The 22,953-nt window shown below is 40.0% G+C and overlaps 1 protein-coding gene across 9 annotated transcripts in view; it reads right to left on the reverse strand.

The window, feature by feature from the left end:
- Positions 1–22,953, reverse strand: part of GIT1 (GIT ArfGAP 1) — a 250,380-nt gene that overhangs the window by 16,503 nt on the left and 210,924 nt on the right. For 5 of the 9 annotated variants that reach the window (XM_075196861.1, XM_075196864.1, XM_075196857.1 and 2 more), the window contains 7 exons: positions 22,119–22,167; positions 21,708–21,780; positions 6,844–6,941; positions 6,630–6,741; positions 3,098–3,225; positions 1,873–2,062; positions 1,061–1,278 (listed from right to left, as the gene is read on the reverse strand). In XM_075196861.1, the coding sequence (XP_075052962.1) occupies positions 1,061–1,278; positions 1,873–2,062; positions 3,098–3,225; positions 6,630–6,741; positions 6,844–6,941; positions 21,708–21,780; positions 22,119–22,167 (868 nt within the window). The remainder of the gene's footprint in view (positions 1–1,060; positions 1,279–1,872; positions 2,063–3,097; positions 3,226–6,629; positions 6,742–6,843; positions 6,942–21,707; positions 21,781–22,118; positions 22,168–22,953) is intronic. The other 4 variants (XM_075196860.1, XM_075196863.1, XM_075196862.1 and 1 more) reach the window with 3 other exon arrangements.

Below are 22,953 nucleotides of genomic sequence, written 5' to 3' on the forward strand. Positions count from 1 at the left end.
AGGTACAAGCTGCAAAGGGGAGCAAAAAGGACTCCAGAAATGCAGCCAATTCCAATCAACAACTGCTTGGGGTCTTTCATATGTTAAACAGAACAGTGGGACAATCTGGTCAGGTGACACCCTGTAAGTGTAAGTGGTCCGACGGTGTTAACCGCGCCCCACTTTCGGCTATTTCGCTCAAGTACCGAATGGTTGGACAAATCAGAGAGAGACCTGGCTTCTTGGCACATGTGTCAAGCAGCTGGATCTGCACTAGTAAGACCACTATAAGGATATATTTGTTATGATAGGAAAAAAAAAATATCACATTTTCCATTTAAACATGGCATGTTCCTCTTCCGCTCCAGTGTCACTGGTTCTTTAGGAGCGGTTGTATTTTGCCTTTTCACTTTTAAATAATGTGTGTGTGTAAATATTGTCTATAAAAAGCAAAGAAAGAGACAGTATATTTGGGCCAACGGAATTGTGCAGCCTAATATGCACTGCTCATTAAATGCTGTATTTCTGTGATGATAAATATTAATTATACAAAATGTAAAATATTTTACTTGAATACAAACAACTAAGAATGCTTATGAAATTTGCACAATTAAATAGGAGCTCAGAGAAGACACATAATGGTAAACCTGTCCCCATCAGCCGATATATCAGTTTTCATTTCACACCTTTCATTGCTTTTATTTCACCCATAAAATAACATATGACCTAACTATTATTTCTAAAGGTGCTCTCTCTATCCAAAGCTGTGTTGGATAGACAGCTGTTTGGGTGCACAGCCCTCATTACACATGTATAGTCCATCTATGTGTCAATGATCCTTCAACCTTTATCTAAAAGAGTCCAAAGTAAAACAAATGCTACATACTAATTATGAAAAGTAGTTAAATAAATTGAATTCCCCTTCGTTTAAATTATCCTATATTCTAGATTAAACCACGAGCTTACAATAAGCAAACAGGGAATAGACTTTTTTTCTATTAAGCAAAAGAAGGTGCTGTGTATCTTAGAATACGGGAACATCGTGAAACAATGAAGGTAACAGATTTACGTATGCATTTACCCCGGAGTGGAAAGGCTGAAGCCGACTGCTGAGATCGTCAGTGGATTGCCCAAACGGTTTAAGGGCTGATCCCGGCTCGTACATGGAGAACGCCTGTCGGTCTCGTCGGTGGGCCGCAGGTAGCGGGTGCTCAGTCCTCTCGGGGTTTGCTGGTGGAGGTGGGGAAGGTCCTGTCTGGTGTCGGATCTGCGAGTTCTCCGACTGCAGTTTATGAATCTGTGATAAAAACAATGCCATGAATAGGAAGATAAAAATGTACTTACTACACTTAAAATACTTTCAGGCTGCTAATTGCCTATGAAAATATAAAAAGTCACAAATAAATCTAAACTTCATAAAAGTATATGTAAAATGATCACTCTCTTTAAAGGCTATGGTGTTATTTGGCAGGTGAGGCGCAAAAAGGATCCCACAGTGTCCTGCAACGGACTTGGAGGCAGGAAGTCTGATGTGCGCAGGAAAACAAATCTCCCCATCATGAACCCTTACTTGCAAACATAGTCCTAGTACAGTGATGGCTAACCTGTGACACTCCAGGTGTTGTAAAACTACAAGTTCCAGCATGCTCTGCCAGCTATCAGCTAGTTATCTACTGGCAAAGCATGCTGGGGCTTATAGTTTCACAACACCTGGAGAGCCACAGGTTAGCCAGCACTGTCCTAGTACATTCTTATGGATATTATTTGGGCAATTCTCACTATGCATAAGGTAATTTCATAAAAAAACATATAAATATTACATATACAAGTACCTATATAAGAGCAATCAGTGACATTGTGGTATTTGGTACAGACAACGAATATTACTTGCAGGCAGCAGTGTAATCACCCCATGAGAAGGTGTCCGCACCTCTCTCTGAAGTCGGCGCAGCTCCTCACTGAGGTTGTTATTCACTTTCATCAGCTGCTGCACTTTGGCGTCAGATGTCGCCAGCGCTTTCTTCACCTCCAGATACTCCTGCAAAGTAATGGGACCGTCTGACAGGTCTGAGGAGTCCATGCTCTGATACAGAGGAAGAGGCAGGTCTTATTACTAGGTCGTGTATGTATATCATGCATCATCAGCTGCTGATCTTTTGCAAAAAATAAAACAAACTGAACCAAATACTAGAACTAGTAGTGAACTAGCTAAAGTGTAACGTAGCAACAGAGGACTTAACAGAGGAGTCATCATGTCACTGTGCAACCGCTCTGCTTGCACTATTACAGATCAATCTTCTGCAGATATATTTGTTTAGCCACTTAATCATTTCATTGTAATCCACCCTGATGAATCTAGAATGTGTACGGGCACCCACCAGCACGGCATACTCTACAAAGTTAAACGACAGTGGCACCCAAAGTATACAATTTAGTTTTCGGTGGATTATGCAGTTTAATGTATACCAGCGTGGATCTCTTCATCCCGCCGCAACTCCCCCAGTGCTTCTAACGGTCTCTAAGCTGTTCATGTCTAGCTTGTTTGAAACAGGCAGTGGTGTTGTCAATAGCTCACCCTCTAAACTATCTACTGACATGTATGTGAAGTTCATAGATCACTGCACGTCTGACACAGGCAAGACTCAGTAGCACAAATAAGTGCAACATCAGACTTGGGGAGGCATCAAGGGACCTGCCAAAATGAGGGAACGCTGCACTGCCAGCAAATAACACTTATTATAATGATCTTCACTCACGTTAAAGTGGGAACCCTAGGAGTGCCCACACGTATCAGTGTGACAGCTCTCTGAAGGATGGGACCTGAATAACAGACATTGTTGAAGGACACCAAATATGGGACAACAACGCTACCAATCTATCAGCTTGATGCTCAGGTCACTGAAATCTCTTGCATGCTGACTGCTACCTACACTCCTACTAACAGTGAGCTGTCTCTATCCATTCTGCTCGGAGATTGCAAGGTCTTACAGCCTTTCTCTGCCAGCCTAGGGAGCCTGGGTCACTAGGTCTACATGCATGCACTCCATGCAGTCTATCACATGAACAATCTGCTCTCAGCACACGGATTACATAACAGGATATCACATGACTCTCTCACCCTGGCTCTGTTGTTCCTGGAGTTCCTCAGCAGGTCCTGGTCTGTGTCTTCATCAGATGCTACACTGTCATAGTCGTGCTGGTCATCACAGTCATTGGAGTTGTTCCTCAGAGTATAGTCAAAGTTGTCTACAGAAAGATGTGTAAGCAGTAATGTGCATTCATAAGAGAACATTCTGTTGTACACATGCATCTTGGTATAAATGGTTACATTATTTACATATTTGCAAAACTCCTCTATTGCATTATTTGATTCTGAATACTGAAGACAGCCAGCAGCCACTTGGGGGCCTCTGTCAGAATATGAAGGATCCAGATATTCTGCCCGAGCACCAATCGAATCTTTCATATCCATATATGATGGAGCTTCTACCATATGTCCTGTCTGACATCCGCTTGCTCTCCATTATATGTACATTGGAGTGAGCTCTTCCAATCCCTCAAATCCACCAACTGCTGTCTGAAACAAGCAGCTGTGTTGTCAACGGCTCCCCCCCTGTATTCTTTGTATAGACACACTCTGTATGTGTATGGGACGTTCATAGGGGAGGGGCATCGACAACACCGCTGCATGACATAAACAGGCAAAAGGTAGCAGCGTAGAGGTGAGCAGCACCAGACCTGTGAAGGCGTCCAGGGTCCTTCCAAAATAAGGGAGATGCTGCACTTCACATACCGATCCTCACCCAGACATGCAGCAATCTGCAGCCAATTAGGTCCGACACAAAAATGTGGCTGTCCAAATTGCAGTGTTTGGGCACCTTAAATTCTCATACAACGGCTGTAGCAACTACACTCTTTACCTCTTTGGGTAATGCCAAAATTCCATTACCAACCTTGTTTTTACTTTACTGCAATAGTTTCCTTAAAGTGACACTATTATTTATGGGGCAGGGACTGATTAAATATTATCTTTAAAGTGCTGTGTAATATGGTGGCACTGTATAAATAAAGGATGATAATAATAATAGTAATAATAAAATGGATGAGCAGCTAATGCTGGTAACACTTGCTCTGATATTGCAATATGTGAGTCCCAAAGCAATTCGGATTACAGGGCGCGTTGGTAAATGTGGCTGTAAGAGGACTGCAGCGCACTCCTCTCTTCTAACCCCCAGCCATTCATGCTGAAAGCGATCCACGGGGCCTAACAACCTGATCTCAATCAGTTTGACCACTACTTATGTGGCCAAATTGGACATTGGTCCTGTCAGGTTCAGCTGGTGTGAACCTGCCACTCATTTTATGATATCACTTGTTCAATAGTCTGACTACACTATCAGTGAATTTGTGATAGTATCTATTATTTGCAGCATATTGAAAAGGGCCATTGAGTGACAAAAGAGTAACAGCTGGAGCTCAATAAATAAAATTTTTATCTTTTCAGGCAAAAAAACGTTACCCTCACTAAAAGTTATATCTAACCATGGAATTTACTATATGCACAATCATCAAAATTCAAAGGTGTATCGAACCAGTTGCTGCTGTGGTATGCGCTATACTTGGTTCTCATGTTTGACTAGTGCTAAGGGGTACACCACCCACCAATCAGAGTCGTGGGAGGTCTTCATGACCTGATTGGTGAATGGCAGAATCTATCATCAGCCCCAGATTGGGTGGAAGGTGATTACTCCTCTCGGACTCCGCCCCTGGACCAGTGTTATACCTTATTTATTAATGCCATGCATCATGCAAGCCATGCAGAACAAAGGTCTACAGTGTTACTACAGTAACATGGCAGGATTGTTTGGCTCTCTTATAGAACCAAACATTTTTGGAAAATTGATCCTTTGATAATGATTAGTTGAAACTCTTTAAAGCCCCCAGGATGTCATAGTCCTTTGTGTTATACTAATACTATTTATACACCATCCATTTGTTTATCCAGGTTAATTTCACAGTTACACTTTTTTGTCAAGAATACACACATACACCTGTGGAGCGTCTCAACATCCTCTGTGGCGCTGTGTAATCTAATTATTTTTTGGAAGTTCTATAGTTTTTAAATTATGTCATGTCTCTGTATAAGATTTGCTATTCTGACTCTGGCGTTGCTGAGTTTTGTGAAACCTTATCAATACAAAGATGATGATAGGAACCATTGTTCCCTCTAAGCTTTGTGTTACTGTATTGAGAATCTGCTGTTCAGTGTAGACTGTACAAGGTGTCTTATTTTTATTTTTTTCTAAGAATTGGAATAATTTCCAGAGCTTTGAGAGAGCAGAGATCAGAACTCTCTGGTAATCTACCTCCTACTAACCCTCCAGAGAACCCAGAGGTTTCTTTAAGCTTCCTTCTTTCAAGCCTATAAACTAGTTGCCAAAGTGGATAGATTTACCTTCTCCAACTGCGAGAGAAGAAATTGGCTACGTAAACTCATCTATGCCCTACATCAAAATAATTCTCACACTTAGAAAATGCTAGTTCCCCTTTCTTAGGAGTAGCTGTGGTCTAGAGTTCTGACTGTCTACAGCGAGACTGAGAATATTGCTGGACAAACCCCAATGTCAGCTGCGTGAGAACTTGGTCAACTCACTTTGTCTCCATTTATCCCACAGCCCAAAAAAGTCATTGGGGAGTTAACAGTCTAAAAACTTTTGCTTAGTATCACACAAAATGTATGTACTACAAAGCTGGAGATAATAATTCTGATCACAGGTCACTTTCTTTATAGTGTAGCAAAGAGTGGTTCTTTCATTCAATGTCACAGACTGGATAATTGTGGTAATGATGCTGCTACAAATATGTAATAAGTGTCTAATTATAATACTTATAGTAAATAGTTAAATACTAATGTTCTACATTTCCTGTGCTACAGTTTAGAGAATAATAAATAATAATCTGTGAATGTAAAACATATGTACATATAATGAAGGCCTGATGTACGAAAGGTCTTGTTTTTCCACGTCTGTGACAATACTGCACCAGGGTACTTCTATTTTTGCAGATATTACCAATGTCATTATCACCTCTTTGTCTGTTTTACCCAGTTTGTTTATTAGTTTATTATTTTTGTCCCTAACTGTAAAGCGCTACGGAATATGTTGGCGCTATATAAATAAATAATGATCAGCTATTTATATAGCGCCACTAATTCCGCAGCGCTGTACAGAGAACTCACTCACATCAGTCCCTGCTCCACTGGAGCTTACAGTCTAAATTCCCTAACACACACACACACACACACACACACACACACACACACGCACGCACGCAGGCAGGCAGGCAGGCAGGCAGGCAGGCAGGCAGACAGACAGGCAGGCAGGCAGGCAGACAGACATGCAGACTAGGGTCAATTTTGATAGCAGCCTAGGGTCAATTTTGATAGCAGCCAATATGCTTTTGGAGTGTGGGAGGAAACTGGAGCACCCGGAGGAAACCCACGCAAACACAGGGACAACATACATACTCCACACAGATAAGGCCATGGTCAGGAATCGAACTCATGACCCAAGTGCTGTGAGGCAGAAGCACTGACCACTGTGCTGTCACAATATGAAAATGAGATGCCAAACTCCAATACCAGCCTTTACCTGTTGAGATCACTGGGGTTTTGCCTTGCTGCCGCCTCTTGGCTTCACTGAGAATATCAATGATCAAAGTGGCAAACTCCCGGGCATTAAAACGTGCCAATTTCTGGCGCCCCTAGAGAAATAATAACAAGACTCATAGCAGTACATTTATTTTACATATGCAGGATAGCAGAAGAAGTCAAGAGATGGTGAAGAGAATAATAAAATAGTGTACCTGATTCCTGGTGGCAGAGTACTCGGGATTAACGGGCAAGAAGGGTACGGCGCTGCGTTCTGTGACCAACGTGCTGTGATTCTGAGTGGTCAGCCACACTGCAGGAAAGTGGTACAGAATAAGGTATGATGAGAGAGAGGAACAACAAGTTATCTCACAAGTGGATACATGTGTGTAAAGGGGTTCGTCTCTATCGCCCTACAGCAGGATAAGAATACTTAATGGCAGATAAATGGCATTCCTTTAACATTCTGTATACTTTGGATCGCCAAGTTAAACTATGATACACTTGATTCAATGATTAAATCAAATCTAAAACATCTCCATTTGGAATATGCTATAATCTTAGGAGAGGATGCAAGGAAATTAATGGATAAATAATACCTTAGTTGCAGGACATTTAATAGTGTAAATAGCTTTATTGCTCAGGCAATTTATGGGTACAGTATCAGATGCTGGCAGGGCATGAGTGGACTTGTAGTTCCACAACAGTTGGAGCACTAGTTTGTAATATCTATTACACAAGTTACATCAACCATTGACAAGTATTAGCTAGCTGGTAAACAATTCACTCACTTAAAAAATATGTCTGTTTTATGGCAAATACTTTTAAATGATTCTACTGCTATTGGCTTCTACCACAGTAAATCTATTTACCCACTACTATTGGATACTAGATGACTTCCTAATCCCAGTCAAAAAAACAACATCTGGATCTTACAACTTGATCGGACAAACACTGTACATTTTACCAGACTTTGTAAAGTTCAGGAAGTAAACATACAATAAATCAAAGATCAGTCCTTGGCCACATGAATAAAAGATAACTTTTTTTTTTATTATATAAAAAAGAAATATATATTATAGGTAACAAAAGCCTAAGATGTTTCCCTGATCCTACTCATAGTGACCGTTATACATTTAATGTGAATGAAATGTACTCAACAATTTACATACTGTTTAGTGTAATTATAGGACCCAAAACCAAGAGTACAGATTTTTACTTTACACTTTGTTCCCTCATGCACGGTCATGTCCCATGTATGACGAAGCATGACCTCCTTACTAAGCAGAAACATGTCTTCAGACAACAGGAGGCAAGTGGTTAAAAGGAGGAGAACATTATTTTCGTATTTCATGTACGAATACTACAAACTGTTCAATCAAAACCAAATCAAATAAAGTGACGTGTTTCCTGCTGCAAAAGGGTCCTAACATTCCTGCCACATCATTGCACTGGTCAGACAGCATGCTGGACAACTCTAGTCTAGTAAGGTTATGTTTATTGATGTCACCCCATTGCTGTGTTACCCCGTAGCTGTATAAGAAAATTCTGTCTATGTGCCAGTCTGTGCCCATTGTGCTAATCTGTAGATATAATCAGTAGAAACTGGACATTAAGGGTAAGTGAGAAGCAAAGTGAGCTGCGTGCCAAAACAATTCTGTGGTCCTGAAAAGTTCAAACAAACAAAACATGGTAGAAAAGGCAGCAGTAGCATAGACTCACCCCAAAATGAAAATTGTAACAAATGTTATAATTTCTAAACAGCTATTAAATTATATTTCATACATCGAGACTATTAATATAGGCTTCTGGAAATAAAGCAATCATATTGGCACATAGGTCAAAGCAACATTCATTCTCTGAGGAGATCGATACTGCGGAGGAACGCGTCAGGTTAAATACTCTCCGATTGGGAGCCTGCTACACTCTTTATAAAGTCATTCTGGGTATTTGGTCACCAGTTAATGCATCAGTTGCTGCATGATACATAAGAACATCTTGGTGAATGGGTAGTGTATACTACCACAGTGTATAGGTGAGCTAATTACATTGTTCACTCATTCGGTTCATCACATCTCCGGTAAAAAGGGACTTCCACCTTCCTACAGGGAGAATCCTTCTGCTGCGTCCAATACATTCTTTTTACCTCCTGTGAATTATGATTCCCGATTACCCACTCGCTCACTTCTTTCCAAATTGGGACTGACAACCCTAAGGAGAATGTTGGCTTGGTCTTTATGTGATTACTTTATTTCCAGAAACCTATATTAATATTTGGGTATATGATATAGGAAATAACTTTATCAATACATTAATACAATGTAAATATTAATGAGAATTTTAATAAACTATGACATTGTAACATTTGACTCATCTTTACTTTAGCTTAACATTTAAATTGTTGTCTCCTCTTTTTTTTTTTTTAGGAGAAACTTAACTGTTTATTTTGTCTCATATTGGGTCCTATGCAGTCTGTTAGCTGCGTGGTACCATCATATCATGTTTGAATTGTTTTTCATACATCATTAAATTCATCATCAAGTACTCATCTAGGCCAGTGATGGGCAAGTCGCGGACCTCCGAGCAGTCACCTGTGGTCCTTCTGCTTGTCTAAAGTGTACCAGGTTGCCCATCACTGATCTAGGTACAGGAAATGCTCAGATAAAAAATTATTGGATGTTCAGTATATAGTACTTGTGTGTGGACCAGGTCAATCAGTCATGGATTGGTCTCCAGCTGGATATAATAGGAATAACTAAAGGAAGCATGTCAAGCTCATAGTTTGTTCATTTCATGATTAAAAATCACGATAATTATATACTCTTGTGCCTCACTGTGTATATTTGGCTACTAGAACTGGTATACTGTATGTTTTTCCAATTTTGCATATTTCATGTTCAATTATATTCTGCAGTTACAAATAAAATGATTAAAAATAGGGATAATTAAAGACTGGCATGAAAAGGAGAGCTCTAGGTGGTCGGACGCTAGTGACAACACGCCTGCCTGGTCCAAGAGTAACAAGAGGACGGACTCCCCCCAAAAAAACACAAAACACCTGTAGTTGCAGCTCTCCAGGCTTCGCACAGTCAGCACTGGTTTGTTTCTCTGGGCACCCGATCTCTAATTACACAGCACACATTAACCTCACGCTTGTTATCCCAGCTGCTGCTATTAGGAGGATAGAAAACAAAAAGCATATTCATACAGTCCTCTCCCTCCACTACGCCCTGCCATCCCTGGAAACCTAATTCTTTAACACCACACCGGCCAAAGAGATTTAGCGCTAATGGGCGTTTGGAAACGTGCTACAGTCTGTGTTCCAGGCCTGACTTCAGTCAGTGAATGCTTTCTGACACGCTGTCACTGTCCTTACAAAGCAGCACACGCTGGATGTTACTTTGACGGATTCTCCTGCACCTTTGTCAGGGAATGTTAAAGCCTGTATAGTTAGGGGTGATGAGGACAGGGCTAAGTAACATTTAAGAATCCCCTAAGAAAAGGTGCAAGTTCCTCTGGTGTGCTATAAGATAGACCGCACTCACCACACTGGAGCCTGTAGGCACAGACACATAGGTACCCTAAGCGTAACCCTATCCACTAACCATTACACAGAGCTTTCCACAGCATCTGCTGACCCGGTCAGAGCAGTATGTATTGATAGCATCCAGCACAATGAATCCCCTCACACACTTTGATAACTCCACATAAGTGGATTTTTCTCACCCATTCAGGTTTATTTTCTTTCCAATGCCAAAAGAGCCACTTTTCTACCTGCTATGTCAATGCATAGGATGTGAATGTATGTACATCACTTTATTTATGCACAGGATATACAGTTTACAGTGTTTACAGTTTTTTTTGCAGGGATTTATTTATATATTATTGCTGGCTTCGCCCTCCCCATATAATAATTATTTTTTTAAACAAATGAGAGAGGAAGGGTGTAAGTGAATAAAATCCCAGAGTATGGGACAGTAGCGAAAGAAAGGGATCTCTTAACCCCATAGCGCGCTCAGCAATATATTATTTATATATCTATATAAATCTATGTCTATACACACAATGGCTGAAGTTGGGGGTGTATACAGTGTAAGACCACTTCTACTGCCTTCATTACAGTTTTCATACTGACACTTCTAAATTTCTACTTCAACACACACACTATATATATATATATATATATATATATATATATATATATTTATTTATTACTACTTTGCATAAACAGCCCCCTCATAATATAGTGGAGAAGGGGCACCTTTGTATTCATAACTTGGTGGTTTTGGGACCTCACACCCAGTTTCCTGGTAGTTTAGAAATGTTCCAATCTCCCTTACTACACTCACTGCTTCATTATAGGAGTAGCACATCCGTTTAGTGGTATCTGAGCCTAGGGGGTACCCCAGTCTGTTTGGGAAAGCCTTTACGATTTCCCTGGGCGAGCACTGATACCACAGTGATTAGCAGAGATAATGAAGCAGGAAGTGGAAACTCTTTTCCATCATTTCTATATAAAAGGGGAGCAACAATGGTGGAAGGGGGATGAAATGGAAATTTGCTAAAGTGCAGGTGGAGAGTGTGGAAGGCTCCCGAGTGCTGCAGGAGGACCCTGGTCTGCAATCATATCAGATTTTTTCAGTTTTAACCGAAAACGCCAGGAAAGCCCTCCTCAGTGGATGGTTTAGGTTACAACAGAAAACCAGCTCCAACCCCCTAGAATATCAGTATAATCTGCACTGCAAGTTTCCATTTGTAGTCATACAGAATGTTGTGGGTTTTTCTTTTACTGAGGTATTTGACTACCTGTCAATCATACATTTCCAAACAAACTGAATAGTGTGTTTCTCTACAGAAGGCCGATATAACATTACAAGAAATTCAGAATATCAATAAAGAGGCTTCTAACATGGGACCAGGTTCGGATAAACTGCTGTTTGATGTTAACATATGAATCTCTCTCTCATTATCTCAAGCGTCCTATTATTTATTATGTAAAGGAACAATTAGTATTTAGTAGCCTGCAAAGAAATTATTTCTAAAGTGCCCCAATCAAGACTCCTACCAGAATCTGTAGCTTGGTCTCATCTTTCTGTTACATATGAGGGTAACCAGCTTAAATCCTTCCAATGGTTTAGAGATGAATTTGGCCTGCTCAGTAGCTACTTCTTCTTCAGCTAGAGTTGAGACACTGACTGGGTGTCCAATTTTCAGGGCTCATGCCATAGATATTGGATTACCCATAAATTCTCATATAGACACATGCAATGCATGGTCTTCTCTCTAGCCTCCAGGCTTATTGCTGCAAAGTTGGAACTCCAGCCACTTACGGTTATAGAAAAGTGTAAGGTTAAAATCCCTAAGACAGAAGATGAGGACTGGGAGGAGACCACAATCTGTGCCTACTGCTGCAAATGATAAATTGATACAGATCTTATTTACACAACAGACCTATATAAATCTAGTACAACTACACAAAGCACACCTTATACCCACTGCAGAGTGCCATAGATGCCCATGATCAGATACCAATGTTTGGCATTACATTTGGGTGTGCAGATCTGGGAGAAGATGATGTGTTCTTCCTCCCAGCATTGATTCCAACCCCAATTTTTGTAGAGCCTAAATTTTGCCTTTTATGTCTGTTAAATAAGAAGAAATTACTGCAACACATTCACGTATTTCCTTACCAGAAAATACATTGGGCCTGATTCATTAAGGAACTTAGGCAAGTATTTGTGTGCTACATGAAAAAATAGCCAGTATTTATCTTATGTGCAAAATAGAAAACTAGTTTTCACCCCTTGCATTGTAATATGGTTTTGTCCAGGAGATTTAAGTAACAAATGTCTTGCCTAAGTTCCTTAATGATTCAGGCCCATAGTCATGAAGTGGTTACCACGTGGAGCCCAAACTTTGACCATGTAGAAGAGCGATAACGTACCGTATGGCAGCTTCTATACAGCCACTCTAAAAGATTTGATAAGTGTGGTGCAAGCCCATCCTGATAGTTTCCTAAGCGTCCACGGTTTGTAAATATATTCTGATATACAACAAGATATTCCTTACCGATTTATACATAAGGGAATCCCCTCTTTATGGTATATTGAACCATATAGTGCACATTGTTCTGTATAATATTGTGTATTTTATTTCTAATTCCATTGGAGAAAAAAATAAGTCCATGTTTTCTGTTATTTGTATTACTTGTCATAAATTAAATATATGAGACAAATAAAAGTAAAATAAAAATAAATGAGATATGTATAGCTACGCCACCAAGTTACATTCAGTCATCAGGGTAGTAAGATAGAGAGTGCTGGTAATCACTGGTCATTGGGAAGTTTCCTGGCTACTAGTCGCTACAACAACAAATACAAACTAAATGCAGACATGTCCTGTAATTTCCACCCTTCCTCTGTGACTGATTTAGCTAAGAGTTCTCTAATGGCAGATATTTAGCTATGGCTCATAAAATAGAAAAGTAGGAAATGCAATATTGAATATCTGAAGCCTGGTGCTCTAATTAAATCTAACCCAGGTGAAAATAACCACATTAGAACCTTGGGATTTCCTCTTTTGATAAAGTTCCAACTGTACTCTTCCAGCAAAAACAAACTCTTTAGCCTGGTTGGTGACACTAGTCTTAATAAAGAGTCCTAAACACACATCCGTAACTCCAGCAGTCAAACCAAGTTTAGCAACAAGTGATACATACAAAGCACAGTTATCTCTGGCACAGGTGACAATAGAAAAAGCAGACGGCAAGTACAGGGAAAATGAAAGCTAGAGCAACACACGGAGTTCATCATGGAGAAATAATTACTCTGTTGGGTGACTTTTAAGGAAAACTGAACATTCAGTTTTAGGGGAAGCTCCATTAGTTGTACAGTATCACTACCTGGTGTCTGGCATACAACCTGAACCCCCCCCCCCATTCCCAATGCAGGACAGAGGACAGCATCACTGGAAAGCAGCAGACATTGGGTGACCTGCTGAATCAAGGGACAGTCCAGGCAACAGGGAAGTAATTAATGCTATGAGATAATGTATAACTTCTGTAATTCCATCCAAAACTCAATTCTGTTCTACTCACAATCCTGGTCAGCGCTACCAATAGACTAACTTAGGCGGCCTGGGGGACCCAATGGTTAGGGAGTGCTTAAAATACTGAATGAGTGACATGATGTCATATATCCGGCGTTTAGAATTCCCCCTGCGACACCGGCTGCTGGCATGAGAAGCAGCCGGGGGTTTCTTGCTTGTGAAGTTTGTGGCGTCTCCATTTCAGTATTACATTAGTAGGGAGTCTGGCACATGGCTATGATGTCACAGCCCCAACGCCACACTCCCAGTCTGAAGAACAGAGGATGCCGCCCCCCACCTCCGCTAAGGTAAGTCGCAGCGGAGGTGGAGATGCACAGTGAGGGGGAAAGGGGGGCACCACTTTGGAAGGAGCGCCGCCAATGGCACCAACAGAGATTACGTCAGCCTGACTCACAATATGTAACCTTGTCCTTGTGTTCTCCATGCTGCACTTCATATTCCTTAAATGATCACTAGGCCCCTTATAACATTTAAAAATTAAATAATGTAAAGATTTCCATACCTTGAACCTCAGATGTAAAACAAATAGAACACTGACGTAGCAAAGTATTGTTCTCTTTTATGAGCTATTTTTTCTGCAAAAGGTTTATAAAAGTGGCTGGCTGGTGAGTCCTTCAATTGCTGCATTACGGACAGGAATCTCTTGCCCTACAATAACTACTTTTTCAGAAATATCTTTGTTCCTGATTAGCTTTGGAAAAGTTCATATATAGTAGTAGTTTATATGGTACTTTAACATCTCTCTTGCTACCTCTTATGCTCCTGTGCAGGACTTCTCTTCTCTGGAAAGCTCTGTCTCATTCAGCCAAACTTTTCTCCAGCTTCCCCCCCCCCCCCCCCCCAAGTAAATAGGTTTTTTTTGTTTAAAAAAAAAACCCAAAAAACAAATTGTTCCGTGTGTTATCCTAACATTCCACTGCAGTTCCGTACATATTACCTCCCCTGTTTAGGACATGACAAAAATCATAAAGCTAAGGCTGCAGTTATTTGAGCTGCTGTGATACCAATGTCCCGGTGTACATATAAAACAAAATCCACACAGTGCATTTCTGCAAAACAAGCCTGCCAAGCTGCCACTCACTCTGCTTTATTAGAGAAGCACCTCCTTTCCATGCTGCAGAGAATTTAAAGACACCATGGGAGACATATTTAGCAAAGTATAAACACTCCAGTTATATTATTCACAGTCTTTGATAACCATTAATGTAAAACAGTGACAGTACTTGTTCTTTAACACAGGCCCTTCCTTTTATGTGTCTGGAATAAAAAATAGTTTCCCTCTTCTGGGTGGCAATCAATGTGCACAGTGATACTAGCGAGTTGTCACTACATCTTACTGGACCTACTAAATTACAGAGCCAATCTGTAGCAACATTAGTACTAATCTTCTGCTGCAAAGCGAACAAGCAAATGTTTTTGAAGTTGGTTTGACATTACTTCAAGTCTAAGCAACAGACATAACTATAGTGACATCACATTTCTGATAGCTGCCATATAAGATGCAAATTTCTTCATTCTAAAAATACCTTAAATTATGGCAAACAAAATCCACTTCTTCCTAATGTACACACACAGCAGGAACAGAAGCTCAGTCTGCAGTGCCACATTGCACAACATCTGCAGACTTTACAGGGAAGCCGGCAATTTATAGGCAGATAAACAACGACTTCCTATTAGTGAGAAGCTTTCTGGGTGGGTCAGGATCCCACTTAATCTATCAAACAATTAGTGCCCGATACACTGTACTTTATATTAGGGCTTCAAAAACATCCTCACTACAATGTTGCCAATGTATCAAAAACATACCCAACACCAGAAACATCAATCAAACTTTAGATCTAGAAAAGATTATGCTGTAAGTAAAAAAATAAAAAACTGACTGTAAGGAATTGCTGAAAAGAGAATTTAGACATTTCAGAAAGCAGCAAATTATATCAGTTTTTCCATTTCCAATCAGCCATATAAGATAAGTGATCACTTAGAATGCAGCACAGATCTGTTTCCTGGTGAAATCTGGTAAACGTGGATAAATGTAGCATACCTATCAATGCTGTAGAAAGAGGAAGCCATGAAACGCAAGAAAGGTCTGGCTTCCAGAAGTTACACGTCCAGGGAGATATTCCCAAGTCAATCACACTGTGAGACTGACATAGTACAAGGGGCGATAGGGAGAGAGGTTGCTGGTTTTCTTACATCAGGGCGGAGAGTTTAACCAGCCTGCGTAGTGGTCCAGTGTTTCGTCTGCACTGGGGGTGAGCGAGGAGACGCAGCATAAAAGGTTCTGTCTGCTCGCTTAACATGAAAACCTCTGTTAAAGCCTGCTTACACTGCTGAGGAATTGGCAGCTTCAAGGAATGTGGGATGGGTCAGGAACTGGTTCATTTAAAAAAAAAACAAAAAAAAATATATGTATATCAACCACTTGGTAAGTTGTGTTTTTGGGTTTTTTTTCTTAATTTTTTTTATAATCATTGCTCTCTTGCGGTTTTCAGTTTGGTAGAAAATGTACTTTCTGGCAGTGAGGAGACTTATAGATGACCAAACTAGGTTAACCCACTACATGCCTAACGCAGAGAGAGATGGTTTAGAGTTAGATCACTGATCTTGCCACATTCTCAGCAGCCCTGACATGCGACGTCTGTGTCTGCAGCAGAGGGGATGGGTTGTGCTGGGGCATAAGAGAAGAAGTGATGTTGTCTGAATGTTTATGAAGCTTCAAGTAACGTACATTAGCTCAAACTTGTGTGATGCAAAACGCAAACACATCAGAGGAAAACAAGCAGCAGAAGCAATAAATACAAGCCGAGGGTTCTATGGTCACTGACAGAACTAGATCACCATAAATGGGTAACTTTATCTTACAGTGTACATAACAATAATAATGATAATGTATTAGACATTGCAGTGCTTCAATCACACAATTCTGTGGTTACAGAAATAATGTAATCTGTACTAAGTGGTCACAAAACCCATGAAACAATTATATAAAAGGACTATTATAAGGATCAAGGGATTCAATGATCATATAACACAAGGGGCCACACACACGGTTTTTACACTATGGAACACCAAACATTTCATATGCATAATATAATGTAGGGGGTACATTATCTCCGGTAATGCACAAAATTAACCCACAGAGATAGATACATGCAGACCATTTCTAACATCTTTAATCAATGTCCTGATGTGTTCTCATACAGGTCAAGAAGCTGACATTACATTCATCTGAGTAACTGTGACATCACTGGCCCTGACACGGGTATGAATCTACCAATCCACACCGTGCATTTCATAGACAGCAACTCTGCAAAGCCATCACTCATACTCTGCCTGCTCAGTAAGAAGACCAACTCCTTTCTAGCATAGCAAGCTGCTGCAGAAGAGTGGGTCAGCTCATTAGTTACTTCATGAACATTACTCGACACAATATACAGCCATAGACAAACAGACAGACATACATGAGATAGATAAATAGCTCAATGGCACATTTTTCTAAATTCAGATCCCTCAAGTGATCAGGCAATTTGCATATTGTTGTTACTTAAAAGAAATCTCCACATTTGTTTCTCAGGTTCTCCTTGAACGCTCTATGGTGTTACTGTGTAATGCAGTTCCTTAGAACAGATCTAGTTGTCTGAAGTAAAATATGTCTGGATTGAGTGTAGCAGCTATTACATCCCCCTTCTTTTCTTGGAAGCGACTTATTCACTTAAAGCACACTGTGGCAAATAGCTAGAGGAGCTGTGCAAAGAAAAATACAAGTTAAATCAGTTAAAGGACCTCTAAACACTAACACAAAATATTTATTGTATGACTAAGGCCTATCCCACAACAACTTCCCCTTCCCACCACTGTGCAGGGGCTCCCACAGAAGCCTGGCTTTAGTGACACTGTTAGCAATTAACCCATCATCAACTGGCTGTCCCTGCCAACTTTAGCCATAACAAGGAATTCACTAGGCACTATGTGGGATTGTCATTTCTCCTGCAACCTTTAGGCTTTTAACCCCTTATCCTGTGAAATATGTGATAACCAATCACTTCTTTTGCTATAATATATTCACATACTGTTTAAAAATTGAAAAATAGTCTGGTGACGTTGTAGCATGTATGAAAAGAGCAGTTGGCAGTATTATACAAAAGAATGGATGTAGAATAAAAAAAAACCCGGACAGATAGAAAAATAAAGTAAACATTACCTGCTGCACAGTTACTAACAAAATGATTTACTGTTAAGTTATTTATATAGCACCAGGGGCGCACGCAGGATTTTTAAGGGGGGATTCCCCCCCCCCCCAAAAAAACCAGAGAGAGCTGCTGCGCATGCGGCCGTGCATGCGCAGCAGCTCCATTTCGGCGGCACTGCACTGAACAGCAGCCGCGGCGCTGTCAAAGATGCGTCCGCGGACGCTTCCTTGACAGCGCCGTGGCTGCTGTATAGAACAGTGCGCTATGTATGGCCACTGTTCTTCGCAGAGGAGAGGGGTTTCTGTAGAACCAGAAACACCCCCTGCGTGTGCCCATGAGCACCTACATATTACGCAGCATTTTAAGGAAAATATTTAATCATTCACACCAGACCCTGATCCAGTGGAGCTTACAATCTATATCCCCTACCACACACACTAGGGTCAGTTTGTCAGAAGCTAATTAACCTACCAGTGTGTTGCTGGAGTGTGGGAAGAAACCGCAGCACCCGGATGAAACCCATCCTAACATGGGAAGAACATACAAAATCCACACAGACAGGGCCCTGGTCGAAAGTGTGTTATAAAATAAACAGGTGTGCTCATTGCTTGTAGACTTGCAAATATCTGAGCAATCCTCTCTAGTACACCAAGATGGTCTTCGTGATAAAGGTGTGCATCACAAAATAATAATAAAAATATTAAGTGTCATTTTATTTTTTTAAATATTGGACATAAAAAAGCTCTGACCATTTACATCTCCCAGTATAACCAGTGAATACTTATTTCTTACTTTAACCCTGGAACATAAATCACAAGTAACACTACACAAAGTGATTTAGTCTACCAGTGATCGGATCAGTAGGATAGGCTGCGCTGTGTTACAGTATCTCCCCCATTATGTCAGCAGATAACTAGTCAAAACTTGACTTGAAATCCCAAAACCACAAATGCTGTGTTATGTCTGGATGGTTTCTGCTTTTCATAGTCCACAACCAAGACACCAACGTGTGCAATTAGGCAGGGCACTGGTGTGCAAACTTGTCAAGTATACAAAACAGGTCTCAGTACTTTACCAGCGATTAACCCATTGAAGACAGAATCACTATTGCAGATTACAATTTGCATTTAGAGATTTTTACATGCACTTAGATAATATAGGATTTGTCAGTCCATAGCTCCTTTGTTCATTACACAGAGGGGAGGGGGCTATTTGCTTATAAAGTAACACACACCTAGCTAGTCGAAGGTCGCACATGTCTGTTATATTGTACATGCCTCGGTGTGTCCTTGTATATTTTACTCATCATAGTCAAACAAGTTCTTCATAATCAGCTAAAGCAGCAGTGCCATCATTTTTACAAATACTAAATAGTAAAGCCTAAAGTATAGTTTTACAGTCTAACATGAAGCATTTCTGAACATAGGGAGATAAAAACATTCTTATGCTCCAGGTAACACCAAATATAATGGTTCATGGCACTCTAAAATCTACATCTTAATAACACAGTGCTGGCATATAAAGGCCAGTAAAAGTCCATGTACAATTAATGATCTATTCATAGGAAGGGCTTGTATTTACTTATTTAAATATTTACAAAAACTAGTAAATATTTACAACAGACTATCAGAAGTTATAGTTGAAAGTAATACTACTGCATCATATTCCCTTGTTCTTGCGTATTGAGCCTACTGCTCCCCTGCATATTGCTGAACCCTTCAGTACATGCTCTCCTGCAACATATACCAAATTCCTGTTATGCTTTATTGCCATGTATTTACATCATCAGGGTTGCTTACCCTGGAATTAAACCCATTTATATCTAGAAAGCACCAATGTAACCAATACATAGAGCACAACACGGCTGTGCCATATCCCTTGGCAAATAAAATAAACTACTCTAGCTGGGGTTATAATGACATGACTGAAAAGCACAGGAGGAAACTAGACAGATAAACTTGTATCTAGCAAAAGGTACAGGAGGGTGCGCTGAACATAATACAATAAAAATATTTGAAGGGAGAAAACCTCTTTAAAAAAAAGGTACCCAGCGGCTTCCTTCATCCCAAGAATAAATTAAGGCCCCTTGTTATGAACAAAGAAAATATATATTGGCATCTCTTTGAACTTCTAATGGCAATGTGCATTATTTTATACACACACAAAATAATTTATAACAGAGTGGAGAACATAGAGTTACCATACCCCTCTCCAACTTTTGCAGTTGTACGACTGCTGTGTGCTATCCAATTACTTACACATAGTGGTTAAGCCATTATTTCGGTAGGACCAATATTCACAAGATTATAACCTGTCAATTTACTAGCAACTTGTCCTGGGTCTCAGTGATGTCACTGGTTCCTAGATATGTGATTGGCTGCATTCTCACGTATAGCGGGTTCAGTCCACAAAATGGCTGACCCTTCCACATGCAGGCGACAGACACACTTCAAACCAGTGGTGGATAACATGTAACACAATACCACATGGTACTCCTGACAGGCAGTAACTTCATATATCTCCTCATCTAACTAGTGACTGATGTCAAAGTAATCACAATGCATTTACACACTCAGGTTAATCTATGATGGATTCGTTAGGTCTTCTCACCAGCTGGACTAGTCTACAATAGGTTACTGGCTGCTGGGCGAGTTGAACGAATTGTGCTACTTCTCTGAAAGGTAATAGGTGGCCCCCTTATGGGGCTCCTAAACACATCATGCTGCTCACTACTTACAAAATAAAAGGTATGAGAGGAGTCCTACAATAGGTTGCCAAGAGTGTAAAGAACCACCAACTACCCCCTCTATAACAAGCACAGAGAAGAGGTGGGACTCATAATAACAACATGTTCATCTATGACTGCTGGAAGGTCCAGTATGTGAGGGTACAGAAATAATCCAGCAAATGTAATACAAGAAAAATCAACACCTACTGGTACACCTCTGTAACAATAAAGACAGTCTATGCAATAACAGCATAATAAATACTAAAGGACACTCACGGACGCAATGAAATTATATCATGCACTTATGCGGTTTTTCTTATTTGCTGCCTCTTCTGCAAACAGCACATGAATACTCATATATTACATTACTGAAAAAGTAACACAGGCACAATTTCTTTCCATTTAAAGCAGATGTCTCAATCAATCGCAATATTATAAGGAATGGTGGTGATTTGTCAGATATTCACAAGACTATAGCCAATCAGGTCACAAGAAACTGGTACGTTTTTTTTTTTTGTTTTTAAAGCCTGTAAAGTTGGGAGATTGGTAACGGTGCACATAAGAGGAGCTAAGCATTGGATGCTGACAATTTAATTTTTTTTTTAAATGCATGGGGCCTGATTCATTAAGGATATTAACTTGAGAAACTTCTTATTTCAGTCTCCTGGACAAAACCTTGTTACAATGCAAGGGGTGCAAATTAGTATTCTGTTTTGCACATAAGTTAAATACTGACTGTTTTTTCATGTAGAACACAAATACTTGATAGCTTACTTGTACACTGAAATTTAAAGTTGATATTTGTGTGCTACATTAAAAAACAGTCAGTATTTAACTTATGTGCAAAACAGAATACTAATTTGCAACCCTTGCATTGTAACATGGTTTTGTCCAGGAGACTGAAATAAGAAGTTTCTCAAGTTAATATCCTTAATGAATCAGGCCCCATGCATTTAAAAAAAAAAAGGTTACTTGTTATTTTTGTGTTTGACAATAGTGGGGTTAGGTGTACTGGTAAATTTAATACTGGAGCTGTGTTACCCCAAATTTCTACCTGCGTCATTTTCTCTTCGATCTACTTCATCGTAGACATCCATGGCCAGCTCCTCAAACAGTCTGTTACTGAGCTGTGAATAAACAGAGAGCCGGGTTAATCAAGAGGAAACATTGGGGAGTGTGAAAGTGCCTATCAGAAGACGGGAGGCAGATGGAGGATGGAGGAGTACTAGATAAGTAGCATTGCCCAGAGCGTAGACAAAGTGACAGGCCTATAATTACAATGGATTGGAGCAGTAAGTGATTAAGGAAGACATCAAAAAATGCCACTCAGAATAAGGCATCAAAAAAACTTGACAGACGAGGATAGGGAACATGGATGATCACGTCTGTAAGATATAATGTAAGTGAAGCACACGCTATTTGAAGCACACACGGAACACGCCTTACACCGGCTCACAGAACTTACAGCCTGAAGCTTCTTTTTGGCAGCTTTAGCGAGCTCAGACAGGTCCAAACTGTAACACAGAAATATAAATTAAATATTATAACAAAGAAACTAGATTAGCCCATGCCACCCAACACTGTGCATAAGAGAAAACTTAACGACATAAACAATAGACTTGGCAGGAATATAATCCAACTTAGGGCACTGGTGCAAAAAAAAAAAAGAAAAAAAAAAAAAAGTGCCCAAACAATGTCTAAAGTTGTAATTACAAAGCACATCAACATATTGTATAATAATACAGTAAGCAGTGCTACAACACAAAGGACCAGCGCTGGATCATAAGGGCAGAATCAACCTGTAGTCATCATACCCTCTGCAATGAGTCTCACAAGTCTTTAAGGAAAGTAAAGAAGGGGGGGACGGGGTAGTGTTAAAATAACGGACATGAAACCAATGTCTTTTCATTCTTATTTCACTACATTTAACAACCAATCAGGAAAACTAAATTAATATTGACCCCTTAGTGACTGTATTTTGTAAATTAATGACAGACCCATATTTAGTCTTGAAATTTATTTGATTCATAAGGAATAATGTTTTGCCATAGTCAAGTAAACTTTGATTGTTTCTTTCCCTCCCCTGACAGTACTTCCCTTCAGGAACATACTGAAATAACTAGATTTAAAATTATAATATACATAGATATATAGGGAAAAATAAGATGACAGGAGGTGGAGAACTATAAAAAAAACTGTCAAATTCCGCCAAAGCTTACCAAAATGAGGAAAGTATAATAAAATCACCCCAAGCACCATCTAAATTTTCCAGAGAAGGAAGATACTAAATAAGTGCACGT

The sequence above is a fragment of the Mixophyes fleayi genome, chromosome 2, assembly GCF_038048845.1.
Source record: "Mixophyes fleayi isolate aMixFle1 chromosome 2, aMixFle1.hap1, whole genome shotgun sequence".
NCBI lineage: Eukaryota > Metazoa > Chordata > Amphibia > Anura > Limnodynastidae > Mixophyes > Mixophyes fleayi.